Source organism: Trachypithecus francoisi, unplaced genomic scaffold, assembly GCF_009764315.1.
Source record: "Trachypithecus francoisi isolate TF-2019V2 unplaced genomic scaffold, Tfra_2.0 Lachesis_group6, whole genome shotgun sequence".
NCBI classification, from domain to species: domain Eukaryota; kingdom Metazoa; phylum Chordata; class Mammalia; order Primates; family Cercopithecidae; genus Trachypithecus; species Trachypithecus francoisi.
The window spans coordinates 28,106,519-28,133,002 of NW_022681471.1; the positions used below are offsets into that span (position 1 = coordinate 28,106,519).

Genomic DNA, 26,484 nt, shown 5'->3' on the forward strand with positions numbered 1-26,484 from the left:
CCCAGGGCCGCCCATCTGCCTGTGCACCCCCAGGGCACTCTGCAGGGTGACACTGCACTGAGCCCTACAGGACTTGGTGCCACAAAGAAGAGCCGGTACAGGGAGACACAGGCCCAGGCTGCCAGAAGGCAGGGCTCATGGAAGCTTCCAGGCCACAGAGGGTCATCCAGGTACTCCCTTGCTGCCTCCCGGGGTCAGAGCTGACTTTTCCCCGGGCCCTGACTGCCTGCCCCACGTCCCCACGCCCCGCGCACTGGCCCCAGGGCCCTGGCTGGAGGTCCCTGGCAGGAAACAGAGCTTTCCCATGCAGGTGCAGCTCCCTACTGTGGTTTGGCTGCAGGAGTGGCCAGAAGGCAAGCCCAGGCCAGACCAAGGCCACCCAGTCAGAAGGGGCTGTGACAGCAATTTGATCTTGTCCATCAGCGCCTCTCTGAATAGTCCTCAGGTTAGAGGATCTGAGGACTCCACCCACTGCAGGGCCTGATGGTGACAGCTCCAGCCATACGGCAAGGAATGGGCCTTCCTGGCTCAAGCTTGCCTAGCTTTGTAAGCTCCAGGGCAGGGCCACCACCCACAGGTGGGCGCCCTGCCCTCACCTGTCCCAGCCTCCTCTGACTTCTGACCCCCACCTCCCTGGCTACCTCGTGGCCTCTGTCCCTCTGACCCCTTTCCTGCCTAGATAGGTATGGGATCCCGTAGCCTTTGGGGATGGTGGTCTCAGGGAAGCTCCCTGTCCACAGCACTGGAGGGGCTCTTGGCCTGCCGGCCCTCAGGGGGAAAATCCTCAGAAGAGAAGTCTCCAAGGAGAATCAAAAGAGAGGGCCCAGCCTCCCACCCACTTGGGCTGGCTCTCCCTGAGTCCCCAATGGCACCAGCCCGCAAAGAGAGAATGGGCTGCACCGAAGGAGCTCCCACCAGCGCCAGGGACTGGTGGCACTGCTGCGCTACCTTTCTTATCTTTCTTCTCTTCCTCCTCTCCGCCAGCTCCAAGTAGCGTGAAGATGATGCCTGTCTGTGAGTTCACGCCAACGGCGGTCACCACCATTCTTCCAGAACCTTCCATGACATGAGTGCCTGGAACAGCAACACAGAGACTGAGACAGGAATTTGCACCACCCAGTGGGAGACATATTCAGTGCCCACAACTTGTCTCCCAGGGTCTCCCGGAAGCAGGGATGCAGCGTCCAGGCCGCTAGAGGTTGTGTCCACCTTAAAACTAGGCTGAAGCCTCCTGCCTGGCTTGGAGGGGACCCTGAGGCCCACAGGGCCCACTTAGGGCCTTCAGCCTTCCTGTCCCATTTCACACTACATTTCCAACTGGGCTAAACACTGGGCTACGTTGAAAGCTTCTGGAAAGGGAGCACTACCCCCACTGGATATTGTCGAGGGGCTGGATTTGGGAGAAGCACAGTGCTGTGCTGACCCCCACAAGCCTCTCTGCTTGGGGCTTCCCATTCAGGACACAAAGCACTCTCCTGGGCCTGGAGGGCCAATTGCCTCGCCCTGTGGCTGGAGCTGCCACGATCAGGCCTCATGGTGGACGGAGTCCTCAGAGTCCCAACCTGATGATTATGCTGGAAGGCCCTGGTGGACATTATCCTGTCCAGGCCGCCTGCTGGGCTACATGGCTGCTGACGCCCCTTGGTGCCAGGCTGGCCAGGAGGGTGGCCCTCACCTGACAGCAGCATGGGATCTTTGTCGGCTGACTTGCGCACATGGTCAGACTCGCCCGTCAGGGAGCTCTCGTCAATCTTGAGGTCATTGGCCTGGATGAGCACGCCGTCAGCTGGCAGCAAGTCACCTAGAACATCAGGAAGCAGAGGCCTTTCTCCTCACCACCTCCTCCTGGCTGCCCCAGCGGAGGTCCCGTTAGGTGCCGTGGGCTGCCTGGGAAAGGGACTTGGGAGCCCTCCTCCTTCTGGGGAACGAGGACATTTGCATCCTTTGTAGGGGGGGGAAGCCCTCCACAGAGGCTGTGGGGACAGCTGATTCCTGGGGCGCCTGCTGTGTCTGAAACTCTCCCACTCTGCCCTGCCCGGTGCTCCCCCACCTCCCCCACCTCCGGCCTCCTGCAGGTGACGGCACCCATGCCGCCAGGGAGAACCTGTGCTGGAGGTCTCCTCTGGCTTACCCTCCCCAGAAGCAGGAGCCGAGCTTCCTTGACAGGGTAGGTGAAGACCAGGGCACTCACCGTACTTGACCTGGGCAATGTCCCCCACCACCAGCGCAGCCACGGGGACCTGGAGGAGCTGCCCGTTCCGGATGACTGTGAACTTCTGCTCCTGCTCAATTCGGCTCTGCAGGCCTCGAAACTGCTTCTCCTTGCTCCAGTCATTGAAGGCTGTGACCAGCACCACACAGATGACAGACAGCAGGATGGCAGCCCCCTCTATCCAGCCAGCCTCGGCCTCACCCTCATCTTCTGTGCCTCCTGACACATTCCCGCAGGCTGTGCCAAGGACAAAAGGGAAGCAGTGGAGGAGACGTCACCATCCTGTGACTCTCTCTCATCTCAAGCCCCATTCCTCCCCCTCCTTCCAGCCCAGACCCCGGGCTTTACCTTCACTCTCCTCTCCCGGCGGCGCATAGAACGAGAGGCCCAGAGAGACGATGGCAGCCACCTCCAGGATGATGAGGGTCACGTCCTGCAGGGCCTCCCACACCAGCTGCAGGAAGGTCTTGGGTTGTTTGGGGGGGATGAAGTTCTGCCCGTAGATCTGCCTGCGCTTCTCCAGGTCATTGGTGTTGTCTGCCAGGCCTGCATGGTGCCCGGGAAGCACAGAACGAGAGGATGGGATGGGACGGGCCGGCCTTGTGTGTCCCAGGCCTCCTACATGGCCCTGCTTGACTGCTCCTCGGGTGGCAGCAGCCCTCTGGGGCCATCTGGCCAGTGCCTGGCTCTCCCTCTAGACAGGAGCCTTTCTGCAGACCACTGGGGGTGTGCACGTGGGAGTGAGCATGCGGCCCTCTGGCTGCTGTCACAGGGGGTCCCTAGCCATCCTCCTCCTGACACACGGATGACAAAACAGTCCAGGAGGCTCCCGGACCCCAGCAGGTCCCAGGTCCCTGTGCTATCCTGGCCACCTCCACACTACCCCTGAGGGGGCACTGGAAGGCAGGGGACAGGACCCAACAAGGGGCACAGAGGGGACCCAGCAGGGTATTGCCAGGTACAGCCAAGGGTTGCTAGGAGACAGGACAGAAGAGAACAGCCAACCGTCCCCTGGGGAGGAGAGCAAGTGTCCAGGGCACTTTAGTGGAGACATGGGGAGGGCCACCAATCAGGGGAGGCAGGGATGGCACCAGATGCCAAAGACTAGGCCAAGGCTCTGTGCCTGTCGGGAAACACCTCTCTCGCTCCTAGCCTATGAATTCCCTGAGCAGACTTGTCACCAACACCCTGCTCCCCAGCTCTGTAAGATAGGGCCAGCCGGTCCCAAAGACTGGCAGTGTCACACACCCCAACATGTGAGGATAGGAACAGCCTGCAAAGAGGGTGGGCAGGGCCCGAGGGACTGGGGCATGAGCATGGCCAGTGCCAAGGGATCGGGAGTCTCCAGGGTGCCTGCGGCTGCTGGCAACAGGGAATGGAGGCCTACTTTCCAGAAGTTTCTCAGGGAAGAAGCAGTGGGGAGGGAGCATGAGAGTTAGTGGGAGATGCAAGTTCTTGGGTCCGGAGACCCAAAGAGGAAGAATGGTGTCGCGCGAGGAAAGAGAGGCATGGGAGTGGGTTCCCGGTGGGGAACAGGCAGGGAGAAGCCAAACCGGAGTCACGGTGCTGAGGGAGGAGACTGGGCAGTCTTCAAGCCTTTTCTGGGCTGCATGGCCTCGCAGGGGTCAGGGAGACACTGCCCACCCTGGGCTGCTCATCAGCTGCTCTCTGCAGGGCGCAGACAAGGCGACTGAGGCTGGAGGTGGAGAGGGCCTGTAACCATGAGTCAGAGCTCTGGCCTGTGGCCCAGGTCAGGACAGAACCTACGCTGCCCGACAGGACCCGGCGAGCACGGGGCCCTCAGGACCCAGCCGCCTTGGTTCTAATATAGCTCCAGTGCCAACTTTGAGCCCTCAGCCAGGGCTCACAGCTTGTCCACATGGCGACTTGAATGACACCCAGAGCCACTCAGAAGCCCCAAATGGGCTTTGCCTTCACAATCAGAGCCACTTGTCCCTATCCAATTCTGTCACTTGTCATCCTTGAGGATGCTCACTTCTCAGTCTTCCTTGGCCTGAAGGTACTGGAAGCTTACATGTGTGACTGGCATCCAGGCCTAGACACCCACTCAGTCACCTTCTACCAGGGTAGGCATGTGGCATGACACCATCCTCTGGCCTCACCCTTGGCGCCAGGATTCTCAGCCCGGGCTGATGCGGAGGAGCCCTCCCGGGGGCTCACCCAGCGCCCGGTGCTGTGGCGGCCATGACCAGACCCACACTGACACCTAGTGGACAGAAAGCAGCTTGCAGCTCCCAGCCCTGGGCAGCTGGGCTTACGCCTGCCATCTGCTGCAGGGACGGGATGACCAGAGAGCCCAGCCCCAGCCCATGGGGCACTCACAGTGGGTCTGGGAAGGCACACAAGACTCCCCAGATGACTGGAGAACAGGCCCATGCTAACCTTGGGGCTTCTGAGGAGGGATAGGGGTAGGGGTAGCCCTGGCCGCAGTGGAACAGAAGCTGTTGCCTGCAAAGCCACAGCTCATTCGCCCCAGCTAGGTGATGGCCACATGGCATCCTCCTCACCCAGAAGAGCCGCAGCTGTCCCTGCCTCTCTCCCCCTGGATCAGGTTTCTCCAGGAGCCAAAGGCCTCTTGCTGAGGCCCGAGCCTGCCCCAATTGGGAGCCTGGGGGTAACTCACGACCTCAGTTCCCGGGTGGTGGGGAGGGGGCTGGGGACCAGGGACCCAACTGAGGGGTGTGCACCTCGCTCCAGACTGGGACTGTCTCCTGGAATTATAGGAGCTAAGCCAGGTGGAGACAGTACTAGGGAGTACAAGACCCCCCAAGTGACTTGAGAGCACGCACATGCTAATCGCGGGGCTTCTGGGGAGGGAGAGGGACAGAGGAGGCTCCCCAAACACCTGGGGTCTCCACTGCCCTTAGCCTGGAGCCTCCATGCAAGTCTGCCTCCTGCCTGCCCCACCTCACATGCCTAGTTTGTCCCTGAGAGCAGACGGGACCCCTGGCCCATTCCCCAGGAGCTCCCTCACCCTAATCAGCCTCTCCCTTGGCCTTGATCTGCCCTTGCAGCTGCAGCCTTGCTGGTTTCTCCTTGGCCTACACAGGCAGCTGCCCTCGGCCCGGCCCTGTGGCCTTAGCCTTCCTGTGGGTTTGGGGTCCTGATGGCTGCCCCACCACAGCACCCATTGACAGGGAAGAGGAACACATGCTTCCCCAGCAGGCCCAAGGGCAGTCTAGGTCCAGGGCATGGGGACAGGGGCTGGCCAGTTGGCATGGACACAGATGGGCTGCCTGCCTGGAGCAGAGGCCAGATGCCATCGGAATTGGATTAGGAGCATATCGTGTCGGCTCCCAGCTAATCCGCCCCTCCTTTCCAGTACTGCCTGTGGAGCCCAGAGGGGGACCGGGTGGGGCCAGGTTCCCAGGCGAACTCAACTCTGAGTTCAGCCTGAGACCCAGGTTCCTGACAACAGCAGCGCGGTTTCCAGGATGGGTTCTGGAATCCTCTTGGAGTGCTCCCAAGGCAGGGAGGGCAGTGGATTGACGAGTGTGCCGCCAGAAGATAAAATTCCCTTCCCGCAAGGCACCATGCGCCATAAAACACCTGCCCCACGGGGAGTGCCTGCCTCCTGGGCAGCCCCAAGTCTGCCCACCTTGTCAGGGGATTGGCATGGGGCTTGGGGCACAACGAAGCCAGCTGTCCCCATGGCTCAGACCCTTGTGTCTGAGGTGGACTGAGGGGCAGGCGGGTCTGAGCACCAGGTCTGGGTGCACGGCTGGGCTAGGGGATGCGGGGAGAGAGTCACCCGCTCCTGGCACTGACAGCTCAAGCCCGAGGACCTTGAGGGTTGAAGAGGGGAGGGGCCGGTCCTCTGCTGCTCGTTCTGTGGGCAGCAGATCCAGGCCTGGCCGGCTCCCTGCACTGTGGCCTTGGGGACCCAGGTGCTTGGAAGCCTGTCAGAGGCCAAGCCACCCACCTGTGTGACTGCCCTTCTCCGTGCCCTGCCTCCACAGGCACGCAAGAGCTCCTGAGCTCCATGGCAGAATCCGGCAGGTTCCAGGGGCCTTGACATTTTAAATATTTAACAAGGCCTGGCAGACAGGGGGAAGAGCAGACAGCTGAGGCCCATCTGCTTCCTTTGATCTGGGAGAGGCCAGAGCCCTTGTGGATAAATGGCCCTCCACCCAGCCTCCTCGGGGGCTGGGCAAGGAGGAGGGAAGGCAAGAGATGCTTGGGAGTGGAGCCAAAGACATCGGCCCCAGCAGCAGCTGCACCGTGAGGGTGTGTGCGGCGGCGAGGCAGGATGTCACAGGCGCATCAGCTCCAGGGAACAAAGCTAGGGAGACCCAGGCAGACCCCAGAGTTCCTGACCTGGCCCGCAGCCCCCGTCCTCCATCTCCACTCCTCCCTGCAGCCTGAGTGCCACCTGCAGACAGATGGGGCCGAGGCCAGAGCCACAGGAGAACAGTCTCTGGGTTGAGGGTGAGGGCAGAGTGGGAGGCTGGAGGTGCCAAGGAGCCTCGCGGCTGGGAGCAGAGGAGATGGGTGGGCCCAGGCGTTGTCCAGACGGGTAGCAGATCAAATCAGCCCGCACTGGCTGGGGCACAGGCCTGGCACTAGGCTGGGATAGCCCCAGCAGCCCTGCCAGGCATGCAGGGCCAGAGAATACTGTGGCTCCTGGAATCTGGGGCTGGGCCTGGCTCCTGGGGGTCCCCGCTTCATGGCAGACCCCAGCAACCAGGGCTGGGCAGGCCTCACAAAGCCGGGTGGAGCATTGCCTCCCACAGGGACAGTCAGGCCTCCACCCCAGATCTTTCTAGACAGTGCTCACCAGGCTTTCTAGAGCCTCCCTCAGCAGTGAGACCGATACTGCCCTGGGCTGGTGCCTCTTTGGGACAGCCTGTGGCCAGTCAGTGCCACCTCTGATCAGCACTCTGGGCCTCCTGTGCCTCAGCTTCAGCCACCCCTTCCCGCCAGAGCCAAATGGCTCTGTGCCATCCCAGGCCATCCTCTCTCTTCCCAGGAGTGGCCCTGGTCACCCGCAACTCCGAAGGCTTGCACCCTGCACCCCTTCCTTCTGTTATGATCCCCCTTAACTGAACACAGGGTTGAGCACACGGGAATCTCCAAATATAGAGATGGGGCTGTCTTCCTCCTCCCCACCCTGCCCTGTTCCTTGGAAGGATTTCTGTTTGGGGCCCATTCTGCCTGTGTGTGCATCCCATGAGGTACCCATCTCCTCCTCCCCAACCTCGCCCTATAGAGCAGAGAACTCCTGATTATGGAGGTGCGGGGACAAGGGGGTCAGGTCACACCCCCTTGAGGACCCAGGTTACCTGGGGCATCTCCTCCTCAAGGGAAATGGCTGAGCGGAGGGGCACAGGTGGCCCTTGACCCTGGCCAGCCCTGGGGGTAATGACACCTTCAGGATGCTCCTCTGAAGGCTGGGAGCAGGACTGGGTGGCACGCAGCCTGAGAGGGACTTACCCTCTGTGGGTGAGGTCTTCAGCCTCCGGCAGAGCCCGCTGACATCCCCGTAGGCCTCCTCGATCTTCTGCAGTGCCTCGGCCCCTCGCAGCTCCATGAGGGCACGCAGCTCTGCCAGCGTGCACCCAAAGCCTCCAGCGTGGGGGGCATCCCGCTGCTGCTGGGGCTTGGGGTGGAACTCGATGGAACTATTGGCCATGTCGCCCATGCTGCCTGTCAGGCCTTCTCACAAGTGCAATCTTGGCTCAGCCACAGCTGGGGACAGGCGGCCACCTACGGTCCCAGTGCCCAGGCAAGGTTTGGCAGTGGTGAGAAAGCTGCTAAGCGTGGACACCTGGGGAGACGGAGGCGAGAAGAAGCCAGGGGAGTGGTTGAGACACAACTGAGATCCCATCTTCCAGAATATTTTCTGCAAATCTTCACTCAGTCTGTGCCATGACCCTCGAAGTGCAAAAATCACCTCCCAGGCTGGGCCAGTGGCCCTCATGCTCTGCCAGGCCCCACAAGCCAGGTCACTCCGGGGTCTTGCCCACCATGGGTGCCCAGAAACTGGAGGGCTTGCCCAGATGGGGAAGGGGAAGTGTCGATGCCCCCTGCCGGGGCCCTGCAGTGACTAACACTAGCTATAGCTGGAGGCAGAGGCTCTCACTGCCCCCCCCAAATTCATTCGGGAACCCACGCTGAAGTGAGGGCAGTGTGCTGGGATTGATCAGTGGCTGGTCTTGCCCGTGCCCCACCACCAGTCCTGGGCTTGTCCACTCCGGTTCACTCCCTGCTCTTGCCTTGTTAAGATGCGCCCTGTGCAGCAGGCATGCTGTGAGTCCCTGGTGGTCTTCTGGTGTGGCCTTAGTGGCTCACGGTTTCTGTGGCCCTGAGATTACCTGGGGGGCCAGGGGTGAGGAAAGGAAGAGGCCTGGAGGAAGGGTGGGAGACAGGGGAGGGGAGAGAGGGTCAAGAGGGAAGGGCAAAGAGAGGGAGGGAAAGGGGGATGGAGGGAGGGAGGAGAGGGAGGGGATAAAGGGAGTGGCTGAGGAGGAGAGGAGGAGCGGGCACACCGGAGAAAGCCAAAGCAGCCACAGGTCGCTGGCGAGTCTGCCAATGTCCCGGCCCACAGCATGGTGCCACCCACTCCCCTCCAGGCCCTTCTTCCCTCCAGGTGACAAAGGAAGGAGCTAAGGTCTCCCCACACTGAAAGCATCCAGGCCACGGCCCTGGCCACACTGCCTTCCCCCTTTGCCAAGCATTGCAAAGTTGTCATCCCTCTCCTTGGCCCCGGGGCAAGGATCCAAGGATCCGCTGGTGCCCAGGCTGCCCCTCCTGCAGCCATTACAGTGTTTGGCGGGGCCCACTGCAGCTCCTCTCTCTCTGCTTCTTCCCAGCCCAAGCTAAGCCTGCCACATCCTCATGGAACTGAAATGGCCTCAGTGTACATGGCCTGGCCTTGACATCAGCCAAGAGCCCTCCTGGCGGCTCAGCAGGGCTCTGACCCCTTGTCTCTGGGGAAGCTCCTGGCTCAGAAGCATCTGTTGGAAACTAGTGGCCCAGAGCCCTGAAGAAGGGGGAGAAAGCCCTCAGGCAGCCAAAGCAGACACGGCCAAGTCCATGGCCTTATTTTCAGGAGAGGCCTGGTGGATACTTCATGAAACATCCATCCACAGTGACCCATGTTTAAAAAGCATGCACACCTGTGTGTTTCCTCTCACGACACTTTGCACATGAAGCAGCCTTCACTTCTGGAGATGTGGGGACAAAATGATGGCCATGTGACTGTGCCATCCTCTCTCCCCACCTCTCCCTGCCCTGTCTTGCAGTTGGTCACCTGACACATATTTACCGAGCAGCTACTACATGCCTGACACTGGCTTGATGTGCTGGGACAGGTGCTCAACAAGTCTCAACTAACCCCGTCCCTCTCTAGCTGGGACAGGGAAAACGGCAGGCCCAAGGGCCAAGAGCTGCGGAGTTGCAGCTGGGGCAAAGGTGAGGCAAGGTGCCTGGGGACAGGCCTGGGGGAAAAAGACTGGAAGGAGCGAGAGCCGAGGAGAGGGGCCAGGACAGCAAGCGAAGCTGTCCGGGTGGGGCGGGCTCGTTCTGGAGGTGCCGTGTGGATGAATTGCCCTTGCTTTTGTGACGCGGGAAACTGAGGCTGGCTTGGGGAAGTGGCAGAGCCAGAGGACAGCTGGGTGTCCCGCTTCTGACCCCTCAAGGCAGCAATGGCAGCTTTCGGCTGTCACCTGGACTCCTCATCTTCTCGAGACAGCCTCCCCTCCCACCCCAGGACCTTTGCTTAGGACGGTGCGCCTGCCAGGGCGTCTTCCCCCTGACTCCCTGAGCTCCAGTCACCTCGTGCCTTAACAATCCCACCATGTAGCAACTTGGTGCCACTGTCAGGTTCAGGCTCTGCGCCCCCAGCAGGTGACAGAGTGAATGGCTTCATGGCTTGTGTGGTAGGCTCTTGGGTGGCACACGGCCATGACAGAAATGCTTGTTCCTCAGAGCAGGGGTTCCCTGTGGCACGGCCACTGAGGCCTGGTGGCCCTCCCCTGGCACGTGCTCATCCTTCCTCCTCTGACCAGGGCATACTCAAGGCCAGCTCTGTCCTCCCCAACCGGTCCCTGCCCCTGACGCCACAGCAGTGGCCCAGACAGAACCATAGCAGGTCCTACAGCTGCTCCTGACTGGTGCAGCCATGGCTGTGTCTGAGTGGACCCGCAGTGACTCATGGGGAGGGCAGTGGGCAAGGAGGCAGTCCTCCCCTCTGCCATGGTCCTGGGGCCAAGTTCCTTCTCCTCGGCTGGCCCTGCTGGCCCTCCCCACCGCAGGATCCCCATCCCTCAAGAAGCAAGCTCCGTGTCCTGTGGACCACCTCATAGGTCTCCCTTCAGTCCAGCAATTCGTGACAACCCTGCTGTGAGTCACCACTTTTCCTGGTTCAGGCACCATCGCTCCGGTGAGCCCCTGTTTCAGTCTCCCATCCTCATCAAGCAAAAGGCCAGATTCCTTCTGAGCACCTCCCAGCCCCACTCCCGCCCCAGCCGCACAGCCCTGCCAGCTCTGAGCCCTGACCGCACGCCCTCTGTTCCAGCTCCACCTGCTGACCTCCGATGAATCCTCTTAGTCACAATTCAAGTGGAACATTCTCCAGGAGTCTCTGCCAGTTCCCCAGCCAAAACTGATTGCGCCTGAGTCTATAATCCCACGACCCGTTCCTATTTCACTCTGCTTGGCATTGCAATGATCTGTGAGCATGTCTCCCACGAGCTGGGTCCTAATCTCTTTGAGACACGTGGTATGGAGTCGGCAGGAAGTCTACCGCGTGGTCAGTCCTGCATGTGGCTGGGGGCCTGGAGGAATGAGTGAATGGGGGCCTGGCCCACAGAGGAGGAGCTTGGAGTCCTGGGAGGCAGAGTCTCCATCCTGGAGGACAGGGTGGGGTCAGAGTGCTCTGCGAACCCTCATCGTCTTCATGAATGCAGTAGGCTATAGGGCAGACAGGATCCATCAGTTAAAGTAAGGCCGTTTAGAGTGACTGTTGGCTGCTGTAGAGACCAAATGGCATACTCTGCTTTCCTGGGTTCTATATAAGCCTGGGTGATGGCCTCCCTGAGTCCCAATAAAGACAGCAGTCATCGCCGAAATGGCCAAGAACTGAAGTGACTAGGCCTATCAGTTCTGCAGGCCTGACAGAGTTTCCTGCCTGGGCTGGCTGCCGAGAACGGTCTGTAGGCACCAAAAGGGCAGGGAACATACCATTTCTGTGCTCTTTCATCTTTCTGACCTTAACTGGCTTAATTGAAATGAGAACCTCCACAGAGGGGGCCTCGCACCTTCTGGCATTGCCCCATCCCCGCACAGACTGGCTGGCCTCGTGGTGGGAGACAGCCAGGGAGGTCCTGGCTGCTGCCTCCAGGGGCTGCTGGAGGGGATGGCCCAAGTCCAGGCCCATTACTCAACCACCTTCTGGACTCTTCCCTCCAGCAGGGCCCAGACACCCTTGCCTCCCCAGTAGGCTCAAACAGAGTGCCTGCTCCCCACCCAATGACTCAAACCCACCCGACCAGAGACCCAGGGTCCTCTTTCCCCTGTGTTGTCCCTCTCTGGCTTTGGGGGCTCTCCCGGCACCTCCAGCTTAATCCCCCATGGACTTCCTCCAGACCCTGGGCAGCCCAGCATCCTCGAGAAGGCTCGGCACTTTCTAAGTAGGGGGCACCCCTGCTCCCATGGGGCCCCTCTCAGAACCCCGTGGCACACACTGAGTTTTGAGCCCACATCTGCATACCAGCTCTTGACAGACATGTTTCTTTCATTGCACCCTTGGAAACACACTACAAGGACCAGGAGAACTCTCCCCGCCTTACAGAGGGGGAAACTGAGGCTCAGGAAGGCTCCTGCTCTTGCCCTGGTTCTCCCAGTCCTGCCTTCCATGTGACTTGAGGTGGGTCACGGCCGCCCTTGCTGGGGCACTTGATGGCACCTCTCAAAGCCTCCCCAGCAGGCCCAGGCTGCACTCCACTTGGCCACCTGCTCTGCCTTTATGGAGGAGAGGACGGATGGAGGGCGAGATCCCACCACAGTCCTCCAGATCTCAGGTGATGCACACATCGGGATTCACCCTGTTCTCTTCCTGAAAACAGCCCCACTGCACCCCAGCCGAGCACCCCTTCAGTCTCTGGGGTCTGTGTGGACATATATCCCCACAGGGATGGTGGGGCATGTACTGCTAGGAAGTCCCAGCTCCCAAGTCACTCCGTAGTCACCGGACCCTCAGTGATGAGAACATGTGCCCCTGGGGGTTCAGACCATCTGGATGCCAGAGCCAGGCCTAGGATGCTGTGGCCCCGAAGCAAGAAGGAAGCAGAACTCAGGGGCAAAGGGCAGGAGATGGAGGCCTGGGGGCCTACCTGGGCACATGCCCTCCACGTGGGCCCTCCTGGAGGCAGACTGTCTATCACCTGCTCCCTACAGTACAGACCCACAAAGCAAGGGCCTGCCTTTCAGAATGGCCCATCACTCAGCGACTTGACTCACTACAGGGATTCCTTAAAACAATAGTCCCCATCTCTCTCCACCTCTAGGCTCCTAGAACACAGGCCAGGCCCAGCAGAACCCAGAGAGGAAGAGCAAGCCAAGGCAACAGCGAGAGGCGCGGCCCAGGCCTCACTGATCGGGCCCAGGGTGGGCTCCTGGACCAGCTGGGGAGCAGGTGGGGAGAGGGCATGGAAGGAGGGGCCAGTCTGGCAGCCACCCTGCCTCTCCTGGGCCTGGCATGATCCTAGGCAGGTCGAGATGCTGGTGGCCGGTGTGCACCTGGGAGGCCCTTTTATCCCTAATTCCCCACATCTTCCTGCCCTTGCTCCAGGCCCTCTACTTCCTGCACGCCCCTGCCCCTCCCCTCTGCTGATGCACCTGGCGACCACCTGGGAGGGGAAAGGAGGGTTCCAAGGACGAGACTGCATGCAGCAGGGAGGGGGGAGGAAAGGAGCTAAGGCAGGGAACAGCCTCATTAATATTTCAGAGGCACCTTCGCTGCAGCTCCTGGCCCTCACGGTTCCACTTGTGCTGGTGGAGGGAGGAGGATGGGAAAAGAGAAGGAAATAAAACCCGAGAAAACAGATTTAAAGGGACAGGCCCCCCCACCCCCCACTGGCCCCCAGTGCTCCGTTCCTTCCTCCCCCTGTTCCTGGTACAATCTGTGCACATGCCAAGTGGTTCTCATGCCTGGAACAGCTTTGGGCAAAACAATAACCGTCACCATGGTGCCCCCTCCCCAGCCTGCATGCACCCACCTGCCTGAAGCTTGCCCTGCAGGGCAGGCTGGAGGGGCCACCTTGGGGATCCACTGGCAGTTGCGTGCAAAGCCAAAGCAACCGCCTGTCCGGCGCTGGGTGCCACAGAAAGACACAGGCATTGGAAGTCCTTGTTAACAAGGGCCCAGCCAAGGAGGATTCTGGAACCCAGAGAAACACCCTGGAGGTGGCAGGAGCCCAGGAGGTGGCCCGATTCAGCCTGCGCCTTTGGGTGGATGCACTTCTGCAGCACTCTTGGCCCCTAGGTGGCCCAGCGCTCTAGTCTAATCTACAGCAGCCCATGCCAGACCTGGGTGGGCAACCCTCACCACTCAGGGAACTTCACAAATACAGAGTCTTGGGTCCAGAGCTTCCCATTCAGAAGCGGGAGGACCAGAACGATATAAAGCACCCCAACCCTGGGGGATATGGGTGTCTAGCCAAGCTTGAGACCACACATTTGCCTGCCTTCAGAGGCTCCAGGGCTGGCCAGATTCTCTCATTCAAACAAGCACCACCATAGAATGGAAGATTTGGTGCAGCCACTGTGGAAAGCAGTAGAATTCCCATAGGACCCATCCACCCCACTGCTGGGGTGGGCCCCAAAGAATTGAAAGCAGGGACACAAAACTATTTGTCCACTCAAGTTCATAGCAACATTACTCACAATAGCCAAAAGGTGGATGCAACCCAATGTCCAGGGATAGGCAGCTGGGTAAACACAATGCGGCCCATCCAGGTTGTAGAATAGGACTCAGCCTTAAAAAGTAAGGCCGTTCTGAGGTGGGCTTCAAAAGGCTGACCCTTGAGGACGTTGGACTCAGTAGAAGGAGCCAGTAACAGAGAGGCCAACAATATATGATTCCACTCCTGTGAGTGCCTCATAGGAGAGCTGTGAAATCAAGGGGATGGACAGTGGAAGGGTGGGTGCCAGGGGCCGGGGGGTGGGGAGTTGGGGTTGAATGGGGCCAGAGCTTCAGTTTAGGAAGATGAACAAGTTCTGCGGCTAGATGGTGGTGTGGCTGCACAGCACCGTGAATGTGCTTGTGCCCCTGGGCCGCACACTAAAAATGGTGAGGTGGCGGGCGCCTGTAGTCCCAGCTACTCAGGAGGCTGAGGCAGGAGAATGGCGTAAACCCGGGAGGCGGAGCTTGCAGTGAGCTGAGATCCGGCCACTGCACTCCAGCCGGGCGACAGAGCAAGACTCCGTCTCAAAAAAAAAAAAAAAAAAAAAATGGTGAACGTGGTACATTTGATGTGAGTCTATGTCACCACAATAGAACACGCAAGCAGCCCCCACCAGCCACTTCGCCCTGTATCCAGGGTGGCGGACACTGGGCCTGAATGGCCTCTGTGCTGCCCAAGCACACACTGCGATTGCAGGAGTTTCACCGGTCAGTCAGCCAGCAGTTCGCTTGTATGGATTTTAACTTCCAGGAAACCCCCCTACTGGATATGGAAACCCAAGCAGACCTTCCCCACACATCCTACCCCACCCTACAGCCTCTGTGACTTCTAACACCACCCATGCCCTGCCCAGCCAGGTGGGTGCCCTCTTGCTCACAAATGGCCCCGTCTTTTTGCTGCAGTTCTTCAGAGGTACAGCCCCAGGAGGGCTGGCCAGGGGAAAAGTCAGCCTGGGGAAAGCCTGGCCTCAACATGGGTACCTTCCATTTCTCAAATGTGTCTTGAGGAGGTGTTAATTAATCCCCAGAGGCGTGTGGCAGAAACTTGCTAGCTACTCTCCCCCTTCCTAGGTCATGTTTTAATTTTCAGCTAAGTATCTCGTCATTCAGCTAATGATACATTCCCCAACTCCCTTGCAGCTAACCATGACCATCTGACTGTGTCCGGCCAATTGGGTATGAGCAAAAGTGAGGGATGACTTCAAGGGCCATGTCCTTAAAGAGAAGGAACGTGCTCTCCTCTGTCCTTCCCTCCTCCTGCCGGTGGGTGCTGCTACTGCCGCAGCTGTCTCTCTGTTGCCATCTTGCCCATGGAATCCATGTATGACACAATGAAAGGAGCTCAGATTCCGAGGGCTAAGTAGGCGTCGCGCTGAAGCCACTGTTAGGCTGGGTCTCTGTTACATAGGCCAAGCCCATAGCCTGAGTAAATCGTCACTCCTAACTCAAATCCAGCCTGGTTCTGGGAGAGCCAGGAGGCCTCCCTGAGGTCTCCAAGACTACCAAATCCCCACTTCCCCTGAGCTCGCTGGGGGTGATATTGTCCTAAAAGTTCTAGCTAAGGCAGAAGGGAGAGGATAGAGCCACAGACGAGAGGCAGAATGACTATCACTCTGCCAGAAGCCTCTATAGCATGGGGTGGCCATCCCCACCAAAAGGCACATGCGGCTCAGGCACAGAGTGGTTAGAGAGCTTACTCAAGGTCACACGGCAAGCCAGGAGCAGAGGCCAACATGACCTCAAGTGGTCTAGCTCCAGAGGATTCTACATGCTCCTCTGCCAAGTTACTGCCCTGAAAACCCAAGAAAAGCAACGAGCAAGTGATTAGAACCAATTAAAAGAGTTCAACAAAGTGACTGGACAGGAAATCTGTCCTCGTAAACCTCAGGGCTCCAGACTGCAGGTGCTGGAGTTGGAGAAGCCTGGCCATGCCAGCTGGCTTTGCTCACTCAAGCTCTCTGGGCCTTCACTTTTTAATCTGCGAAATGGTCCTCGGTCCTTTTCGCTGGGTTGGTGAGAAGGCAGGGCTCACCTACCCACACACCCTAAGGCTGGTCTCCAGTGTACTGGGCCCATTTTCCCCGGAGGTTCCTTCAAGCCCATGAGGTCACCAGGAAGCCCAGCAGGGCAATGCTCTTTGCTGAGTCAGCCCCTCCCGCCACACGCGCCCCTCCCAAGGCTTGTCCTGAAGTCCTCAGCTGGACTCCAGCTGGACCCCAGAGTTCACAGGTCAGGACCAAGCTCGACCGGTGAAGCCAGAACATTCCGTTCGGCCGGGGGCTGAGCCCATGTGCCTCTCTGGATGCTTCCCCAAGCTTGCCCGGACTCCCGCAGTGCTCCTGTCTCCCACACAGGCAGCCCTCACAATGCTGGGTGTCCCTGGGTCCCACAGGGAGGTTGGAAACCCCTTTGTGATTGGGGCCAGAAGTCTACACTGAGGGTTGGGGGACAGTCATTTGTTTCCTGCCAGAGAAGGCAAGAGCTACAGAAGGAGACAGTGAGGGAGCAGGAAGCATAATGACACTAATTATCCAATTACAGCGGGTGTGCGAGCTGCATTGCAGCGTGAGCCTGGCTAGCCACTACCCTGCCCCCATGCGCTCCCCACGCCCCTTCTGCCAACCCGGGCCTGCCCAGCAGCCCCGAAGGCACGGACAGCATGGGCACCTAGGAACGCTGTGGCTGTGGCCAGCGTGGAGGACTCTAGCCTGCAAAGGGACGGAGACCTTGTGTTTGGGGTTCAGTAGGAAGCTGGGACCCTGTCCTCCCAGCCCTTCATAGCCAGAGAACATGTGGATGGGAGGAGAGGTGCCCCAAGTCGCCCTAGCTCTGCTGTGGTACCTCGGTGCCCGTCCCATCCCGCTTCCAATCTCGGAGCCAGCTCTGAGGACCGGAAGCCATCAAGGCCTAAATAGGTAATTAAGGAAATTACAGGCAGCTGGAGGCCATGGGGCTGTGGGCCCTGGGCTAAGTCCTTCCAGCTCGGACAGGCAGTGACTAAATAAGGAGTTACCAGGACACATACACGTGTCCTCCCAGGGAACGAGTCCATGGGGCCCCATTAGGCATTCTGGCAGGGGCAGTAGAGGGGGCGCCCTGGTTTCTGGAAGCAGGCCAAAGTCCTTGGGAGGACAGGCTGGGGGATGCATTGGTGTCAAGGTCAGAGGCCAATAAAAGGATCTGGAAGGCAGACCTCCAAACAGGGGCTCCAACTGAAGATGGGAGTCAAGCCTGCCCTTCTGTGACCCAAAACCCAAGGAACAAGCACACCAAAGTATCCGTGCCACTCTCCCGGCTGAGGGGTCAGGATGCTGCTGCCAAATGTGGTGACGGAGGAAGAGCCAGTGGCTAGGGTGCCCAGAGAGAGGGTACCTCAGAAGCTGCAGCCAAGGCTGTGACAGCAGGACCTGAAGGTCATCAAGGGCTTGGCTGCTGTCTGAATCGCATGAACTGAGCATTGCTGGTTCATTTTTGAATTGCCTAAGACACTATTTCTGACCGAGGAACTCGGCATATGAGCCCAAAGCTTTTCCAACAAAGCCCAGAGGAAGCACCACAAAGCTCCTGCAGCGCTCCAGGAGTGCCTGAAGGGAGGTGCAGAGGCAGAGGGCCCCTCTCAGGCCGGGACCCAACACCAACGCAGGGCTCCGAGTCTCTCTCGGCGCGCCTCACAGCCCATCAGGTCCCCCCACCCTCCCACCACCAGCTGCTTCTCCAGTTCCTGGCCCTCTTATCGTCATCTGTCATCAGCACCATTCCTCCCGCCCCCTCTGTGCTCATGGACAGATGCCTGCTCTCCCCACTGGGAAGGCACCGGGAGAGCACAACTGGGCTGGGGATAGGACCTGGAGGGGTGGATTTCTGCTCTGAGTGCTCACCCCTCCCCTCCTCCCTAGGTTGGGAGACCCCAACCTTGCCCATCTCCATCCCAGGCCCCCTCCCACAATTGCGTGGATGGGGCACAGAGGGCCAGGCAGTGGGCTGGGAGCCCTGACCACCCCATCCCACCTACAGACACAGCCACGAGTGCCTCCCTAGGGGCTACCAGGGCAGGGGTCTGGAGCAGTGGCCCCCAGGCCACCCCTTTCTTACCCTCTGGCCCCATGGATGGTCACAAGGGGGGACTCTTGCTCCACTCCCCAGGACAGAGATTTCCAAGCCTAGCTGCTGGTCACAGGGTTGTGGGCAGATGAACCACAGACCAGGAGGGAGAGACGAGACTAGGTGGGAGACATGCCCTGCCTGTCCACAGCCCTCCCTCTTCTCCTGCACCAGGCATGGGATCATTAGCTGGCAGCCGCCCTCTGACTACAGGAGAGCACCCGGAGACCCCAGGAGCCAGAGGAGCCAGGACCAGCTACTCCTGAGCCCATCTCTCCTGGGCCTGTGGCTCCAAGCCAAGATGGGGCAGTGTCTGGTCCTGGATGCTTCCAGGAGAAATGGAGCTGAGGAACATGGAGGGGGGTGGAATGGACCCTTGTGCCTGGTGAGCCATTGCTCTGCCCGGGAATTGGGGCTGGACACACTCTTCTGCCCCTGCTGCTCTCTGAGGGAGCCAAGCAGTCAGCACAGGGCTGGTCCAATCTAGAGAAAGGGCCCCTCCCGACTTGGTCATGCCCTGTGCCACTGTCACACCCCTGGCCCGCAGTCTGTGGGAATGTAGGTTCAGTTTCGAACCGGCCACTCCATGTGCCTTAACTCAGTTCAGGGTTTGATTTGAAATGCCAGAGTGCAGGAAATTCTGAGTGTAAGGACAGTGATTTCCAAAAGATCAGCAGAAAGGCTAAAGTCCTGTCATCTGAGGTCATCTTCTGCCAGCCCACAGTGGCTTCCCAATCTCCCGCGCTCTCTTGTGCTGCCAGCTTTGTTTTCGTGTTTCTCAGTCAGGAGGCTCTGGCATTCCCAGGGCCGTCTGGCTGTCCTCAGCTGGGGGCCTTCACTCAGGATGGCGCTCTCCTGCCCACACCCGCTGCCGTCTGTGGAGAGTGAAACCTGCAGCGTCTGCACAGGGCCAGCCACCACCCTACCCCATGGGGACCGGACTCATCTGCGGCTTCAGAACTCTGAGGATGTCCAGAGAATGTATCATCCAGTGCTTTACCTTGGCGGGGAGGGAGGAAGGGGGACTTGACAAAGTGGTTCTAAAGTCCACCGGAAGGAGAAGCAAGCTTTAGGATTGCTGAGGTGGGGCTGGCAGGGCAGGTATTAAACAATACCAGGTACAAGAGGCAAAAACACATCACCGGCACAACAGCACACAGATGGGCTAATGGGTCAGGACAGGCAGCCAGCACCAGGTCTGACTGCAGACCAGTGTCAGTGCATGCAAATGAGCCAGGGAACAACCGATTTGCTACTAGAGGTGGGGACAACTGGTTAGCAATCTGCAAAGGATGCACCTTAGATCCTCACCTCAAACTATTACCTAAGACACATTTCCTTTGGATTCAACAGGTTTGGCAAATTACAGCTTAAGTGCCAAATCTGGCAGCCCAGTGTTCTTGTGAATAAAGTTTTATTGGGGCACAGCCTCGCCCACTCATTTTGCATTGTCTGTGGCTAGTTGCAGGCTACCATGCAGAGTTGAGTAGCCGGGACAGAGATTATGTGGCCTGCAAACTGGAAACCTATTTACCATCTGGCCTTTTGCAGAAAAAGCTTTGTCAATCCCTCAATTAAAGAGCTAAATATCTTAAAAATGCAGCTACACCACCCCAATACACACACACACACACACACACACACACACACACACGAAGACACATGGAAAACTCAGAAATGAACAGCTCTCAAATTCCTAAAAGGATTTTCTAAGCCTAGAAGCAATGGAAAAAATCACAAATAATCGTGAGCAGCAAAATGTTTACCTTTGCATGAAAAAAAATGGCAGAGAACAAAGGTGTTAAAAAGTATTGGCAACAAATCTGTTAAATTGTCACTGTTTTTTCATGCATACAGTTTATTCAAGCCCACAGAAGAAACACTAAGACTTCAATAAACGCCTTTCATTCCAGCACTTTGGGAGGCCGAGGTTGGTGGATCACCTGAGGTGAGGAGTTTGAGACCAGCTTGGCCAACATGATAAAACCCTGTGTCTATTAAAAATACAAAAATTAGCCAGGTGTGGTGGTGGGTGCCTGTAATCCCAGCTACTCAGGAGGCTGAGGCAAGAGAATGACCCGAACTCTGCAGGTGGAGGTTGCAGTGAGCCGAGATCACCCCACTGCGCTCCAGCCTGGGTAACAGAGTGAGACTGTCTCAGGGGAAAAAAAAAAAAAATGAAGGGAGGAACAGATAATTCACAAGGAAAAGACAACTTATGAGGAAAAACGTTCCCCCTCACCAGCAATTCAAGACATATAAACTAAAGTACATTTTTGACCTAGATACTTATGACAACTTGTTTGATTAAAATATCTAATGCTGGCAAGGTTGCAGTGAGCGAGACCATCCAGTGCGATGAAAAAGCCCTTTTGGAGAACAATTTGGCAGAAGATACCTCTGTCTGGGTCCTCTCCTCAGGACAGAGACTCCTCAGCAGAGCTCACGTATAAGAGCAAAATAAATCTGACTGCCTGGGTTTCCAAAAATAGCCAAATAATTAAGCGAATTACAATCTCTTGGGAGAATATTATTCAGCCATTAAAAATTGTAGTTACTGAAGGCCGCCTGATACATCCTGGGTGCTTGGTAAATAACTGTTGAATGATCAAATTTCTTCTTTGCACGGTTCAAGATCATTCTTTATTTTTGCAATAAGCATTTACTGCTTTTATAATCTTAAAAAAATTAAACTATAACCATTCTGAAAAAACATTCATTTAGGAGGGATTATATTAATAAAGAAAATGCTTATGTGAAGTAAAAATCAGATTACACAATTGAGCCCATGGTATGATGACAGCAATGTGAAATGAATCAAATGGAGGTGTTGGATTTGCATCTGCGTGATAGGATGGCTTTACTACATCTTTGACTTCTCTATTTTTTATACGTTTCCTATAGAGAGCATGTTACGAGTATTGTTTTTAAATAGGAAGAAATCAATTTAAATAAAAACAACCCACGACTCCTCCCTGCTGTTTCCTGAACACATGCGGCACGCTGGGCATATGGCAGGGCCCAATAAGGACCAGGCGGTGGCCGGATCTGGTTTCTGCCCCATGCTGGGTGTGCTAGGGCCACTGGAGTCAGCATGAAGCGAGGTCTGGGCATCCCCCATGGCACGGTGAGCTGCTGGGACAGAGGCCCTTTCCTTCCTCCCTGGTCTGTGTTTGTCCAGGTAACTGTGCAGCCCCTGGAGAGTACGTGCTTGGCCACTCCCTTCCAAGGAGCCATGGGGCAGTGGGCTTGGCTGGGGGTGTTTAGGTCTGTGTGAGGACTTGGGTCTCTATTTGCTCTAAAGCAGCTCTGTGTGACAGAACCTTCCAGAGTCTCTGCACTGGCCCATATGGTGGTAGCCACCAGCCATGTGTGGCTGCTGAGGAGGCGGAGTCAGGGCAGGATGGGCGGGGACTCAGGTTGTGGACCCGAGCCCTAGGAGATACTGGCTGGCCTGGTGGCCTCAGTCCATCCTCCTGGTCCCAGCCAGGTTTGCACTTACTTTGGTGAATACATAGCAAAGTGCAAAGGCTCCAGGAGGGCAGGAAGGGCACTGCGTTTGCTTTTTGCTTTCTGTCATCACCCCTGAAGCAAACACAGAGCCTGGCACACAATGAACCAGGGCAGTGTCCCTCACGCCCATCACATCAATAAGATGTGGCCCTTGGCATAGCTGGCGCCATTCTGACAATGGTATGCACTCATCCATTCTGAGGAATGACCTGCTCAAGCCCAGCCTGGCACTTTCTGTCCCTACCTGTCAAGCTCTCAGACTGGAGCCTAGCCCATCACAGAACACCTCTCCAAATATCTGTGAGCAGTCAGCCCTCTCTGGGGCTTCTCTTCAGGATGGTTCTCTGGGGAGCAAAGCTGCTGCATTAGTGGCCTTGTGCCACCAGGGAGTGGGTGTGGGAGGTGGCTTCAGGGTCCGTGTGAGGACTCGGTTTCCACTTCCTGTAAAGCAACTCTGTGTGACAGAACATTCGGGGGTGATGGAACTGTTCTCTCTCTGCACTGTCTGTGACAGTAGCCACCAGCCTTGGGTGGCTCCTGAGCCCTTGAAGTGTGGCTGGTGCACCTGAGGAAGTGCATTCTAATAAAATCGCTGCTTGAACAGCGCAGCTGGAGAAAGTGCTAGAGCCTGTGGCCTCAGGGCAGGACTTCTCATTGGAATAAAATGGTTGCTCACTTACTGAGAGACCCACCTACAGAACATGAGAGGCTGGCTCAGGACCCCTTTAAATAAGGTGCTCTCCAAGGACATGGACATACCCGCTTTGCACAACTTTGATTTGGAACCAAGACTCCGAAAACCTCCTTGTGCTCTAAAAGAGTCCTGCCAGTTCCAAGATTCCCCAACCATTGGCATTTCCATCCTTGCCCTGTTGCTCTGATTCAAGTTCTGCCACCTACTCAGCCATGTGACCTTGGACTTGTCCTCTTCCCAACCTTGGGCAGTCCAGGATGCCCGAATTCCCCTGCATTTGAGAGCCTGCTTCCCTCTGTCCCGGTGATGCGCGGCTCTGATCCTTCTCTGCAGGCTTCCAGGCCCACTGCCAGCACCACCCACCCAACAGAAGGAGCCCAGGCAGGGGAGGGCTTTCCAGCTAGGCGCTGCTTGGCCTGGCTTCTGCCAGCTTAGCCAGGGTGGGGAAGGGAGGAGCCCTGTGCATGCTCCAGGTCCCTGCCTGGCATACCCAGCCCGGGGCGCTGCTGGGGAGCTTGCTGCAAAGTCACAGCGAGAGCCCAGTGCCTCGGCCTATCTCAGAGATGGAACTGGTGAGGCTCGCACTTGCTTAGATGGAAGTGCTTGCCTTCAGTGCCATGGCACAGGTCCCCATCTATCAGCTGCCATTTACGTGCACTACCAGTGCTTCGGGGTGCCCTGAAGGGGCCATGAATGCAAAGCAAACGGGTCTCTGAGTTGCTGGAGATTGATATAAATCCACCTGTTGTTCATTTCTCTCAATGGGTACATGGGGCAGAGGTGCAGGTGGCTCAGCTTCTGAGCTGCAAGGTCTTCCCAAGAATCCTTGACTTTAGCCCACAGGGCTGGGAGTACCCGAGACAGTGAGTTCACACAAACCACACTCTATTCTGCAGACTTCTGCACACACTTCTGGAGATATAGGAACTAATGACTACAAGCACAGACCAGACTCCGGAGCCTGATGGACTGCATTTGAGCCCTGGATTTGCTACCTACCGGCTGTGTGACCTTGGGCAAGTTACCTAGCCTCTCTGGGCCTCAGCCTCAATGCAAAATGGGGATAACAGCACTTGCAATCATTTGTTGTTTCAATTAAGTGGGCAAGGAAATGTCTGTACAGCACTCAGTGTCTGACATAAAGTGACTGCCATTATAACTATTACCATTGTTGACATTACTTGATGTGCTACTGACCACTGATGGAGACAGTGGCCACTGGTGAAATACACAAGCCATCAATTTAAAATCAGGAGGGAGTTCATATGTGCTGATGACTTGCTCTGTGAGGTGGGGGAGGAGGTGCAAAGGCCAGAGGAAGCTCTGCCTGGCTCTGCTGGTTGCAAGAGGCCCAGAGGGTACTCAGCTCTCAGAAGCCCCTGGGGCTCTGGGGCACCCTTATCCTGTCTACTGGGCAGGCAAGGCGCCCCTTTCCACAAGACATTCTCAGAGGGTCCTCCACAGCTGACCCCGGCACTCCATGGCTGCATCCCTGGGCTGGGAGCAGATGTTCTGGGATGGAGAGCACTCACTGACTCACAGGCTTGGCTTCTCCCGCTAGTGAATGATTCAACCTCTGAAGTCCCAGCTCTCCCAGGCCCACCCCCACCCTCCCTGGATCTGGAATGGAGAAGGGACTTGGCCAAGGTCACAAAGACCATCAGGTATGGCGCTGCTGTCGCTGAAGCCCTAGGCGTCCACAGGAGCCTCCTCTGGCCCCTTCTTGCCCCTTGGGGGCCGATTGGGGCATCTCCATCACCTGGCACTGTGGCTGTCCCCTGGCATGCTCTTAGCCTTAGGGGCTTCCTTCCTCAAGGGACTGGCTCTCCTTCTGGCTCTGTGCAAGCCCCCTCCCGCGCTCGCCCCACATCCATCTGCCTGTTGCCCCCTGCTGTGTGAGAGCGTGCCCCTGCACTCAAACCACCTGGCCGTGCTGGGCATGGCCCAGGTGGAGCTGATGGAGACTGGTTGTGTCCTTGGCCCTCCCCTGCCTTGGGGCCTGCAGCAGAGATGATCAATGGCCTGGGACCACAAGTTCCCAGCCCCTTCCGATGGCGCAGACTTGAGGGCTGACCTCACCCTGGGACCCTCTGCTGGGTCTCAGCTGTGTCCCATAGGGGCCCAGGCATCCCCAGCCCTCTCCTCGGCATCCCAGCTCCCCTTCATGAGCCACATGGCTTTGGTTTCTTAATCTGTGAAAAGAGGCGGCGGGGGGGTGGGGGTTGGGGATGAAAACAGTCATTCACTCGTGTGGTTGATGTGAGACTCAGATGGAGCTCAGGAAGTGGGGCTGGCCTTGATTAGTATGATAACCTCTCCCCGCCTCCCTGCCCCGCCAGGTCCATAGGAAGTCCCCAGCCATCTGCTCATGAAGGAAGTGGCCTCAATTCAGGGCTGAGTCCCTTCTCCTCTTGGGGGCCTCAATGATCCCATCTGAAAAATGGGGACAAAAGTCCAGGCCTTTCCTCTCCTGTTCAGTGAGTCTGCAGATTCAGTGAGGTCAAGGTCATGAATCTGCCATGCAGAAACCAGGTGCCCACTCTGTGCCAGGCCTGTGCAAATGAAGAGCCAGTCCTGCCTTAAGATGGTCACTGACTGGTAAGGGGTGATGGCAGGGGCGAGGGCACAGAGCCTAGTGGGCAAAAGAGGGGAGGAAGTGCAGGGGATGCCTGCCAGACTGGTGCCAAGTCAGCCAGGGGAAGTTGGCTGACTTTTAGGGTGCCAGCGGAATTCACGATGGGGGCCAGCTGGGGACAGGCTGGACTTGATCCTTCAGCAGGTAGGGACTCCCTTGAGGTCAGAAGCCTCGGGGCTTCATCTTTGAAAGTTATATGGCCTCACCAGGAAATGGCGAGCATCTAGTTGAAGAATTCTGGTCCCTTCCCTGCCCCTTGAGTGAGCGAAGGAGCATTTCCACAGTCTCTCCTAAAGCCTCATGGAGCCGTCACCCCGGGGGATCTCCAAGACTCCCTCCAGTTCTGACCTGCCGGCGCGCCATGCCCCTGCCCTGCCTCCCACCTCTCCTCAGCCGGCTGGCTGAGCCACCAACCCCCAGAAGGGCCAGCAGAAGATAGGAGACCAGGTCATAGAGAGAGAAGCCCATCGTCTCAGGCTCTGGGAGACGCGGCACCTGCCATTCCACATTCCAGAATCTTAAAGCCAGAGCTTTCACCCGTGAGAAAACGGAGGTGGCCACAGGAAAAGCTGGCCAAGGTCACAGAGGCGAGGAGGGGGAGACAGCCGTTCCTGGAGGGATGGAGAAGTTACCTAAGTGCGGCCCCGGGCGGCTCCTCATGGGCACTGCCCATGACCGCGGTGGGGTCTGCTGGGCAGCCGCGTGGGCGTGCGGGGAACGATGTGGGAACGCGAGAGGGGAAGGAGGTACAATGTGGGGGCGCGGGGGGGAGGGGGTGCCCGAGGCTCTGAGAAGGTGCGTGCGCACCGGCGGGCTCCCGGCCCAGATCCCGCGCCCCCGGCTGTGCCCACCCTGAGCCCCGGCCCGCAGCCCCCAAAGGCCTTGTTTCTCAGACACGGATGCGCGTGCGCTCGCGACACGGGGCGCAGGGTGCAGGGTGCGGGGCGCTGCCCGCCGGCCTGGGGCCCCGGGGTGACGCGCGGCCGCGGTGCCGCAAGGACACGCAGGCCCGGCGCGGGGCTCAGGTGCCTCGGGCGGGGACCCGGGTCCCTCTACCTGCCGCCGCACCACCTGCCGGGTCATCCTCCCATCCCCGCCCGCGTCTGTGCCCGCGCCGCGCCCGCGCCCACCCCGGCGGCGCCCGCGCGCCCCGAACACCACTTACCCGGGCATGGGCACGGCCGCCGCCGCGGCCTCGGCTCCGGCGGGCGCTGTCACTGCGGGCGGGCGCCAGGCGGGCAACGATCTGCTCCAAGGACGGAAAGGCCCGGGCACGGGGCGGCCTGGCCAGAGGCGCGGGACGCGACCCTCCGCGGCGGGCGAGGGCTGCGGCCGGCCGAGTGCTCCCCACGCTCTGCACCGGCGGCGGGCGACGCGGCGCGCTCGGCTCCGCAGCTCTGAGC

General features: G+C 58.4%; 1 protein-coding gene across 1 annotated transcript in view; it reads right to left on the bottom strand.

Moving 5' to 3' along the window:
• The window catches only part of ATP2B3 (ATPase plasma membrane Ca2+ transporting 3), a 66,048-nt gene extending 39,564 nt beyond the window's left edge, over positions 1–26,484 (bottom strand). The window contains 6 exon segments of the mRNA XM_033202015.1: positions 949–1,074; positions 1,676–1,801; positions 2,192–2,449; positions 2,561–2,758; positions 7,667–8,000; positions 26,247–26,484. Coding sequence (XP_033057906.1) covers positions 949–1,074; positions 1,676–1,801; positions 2,192–2,449; positions 2,561–2,758; positions 7,667–7,874 — 916 coding nt within the window. The 5' untranslated portion in view covers positions 7,875–8,000; positions 26,247–26,484.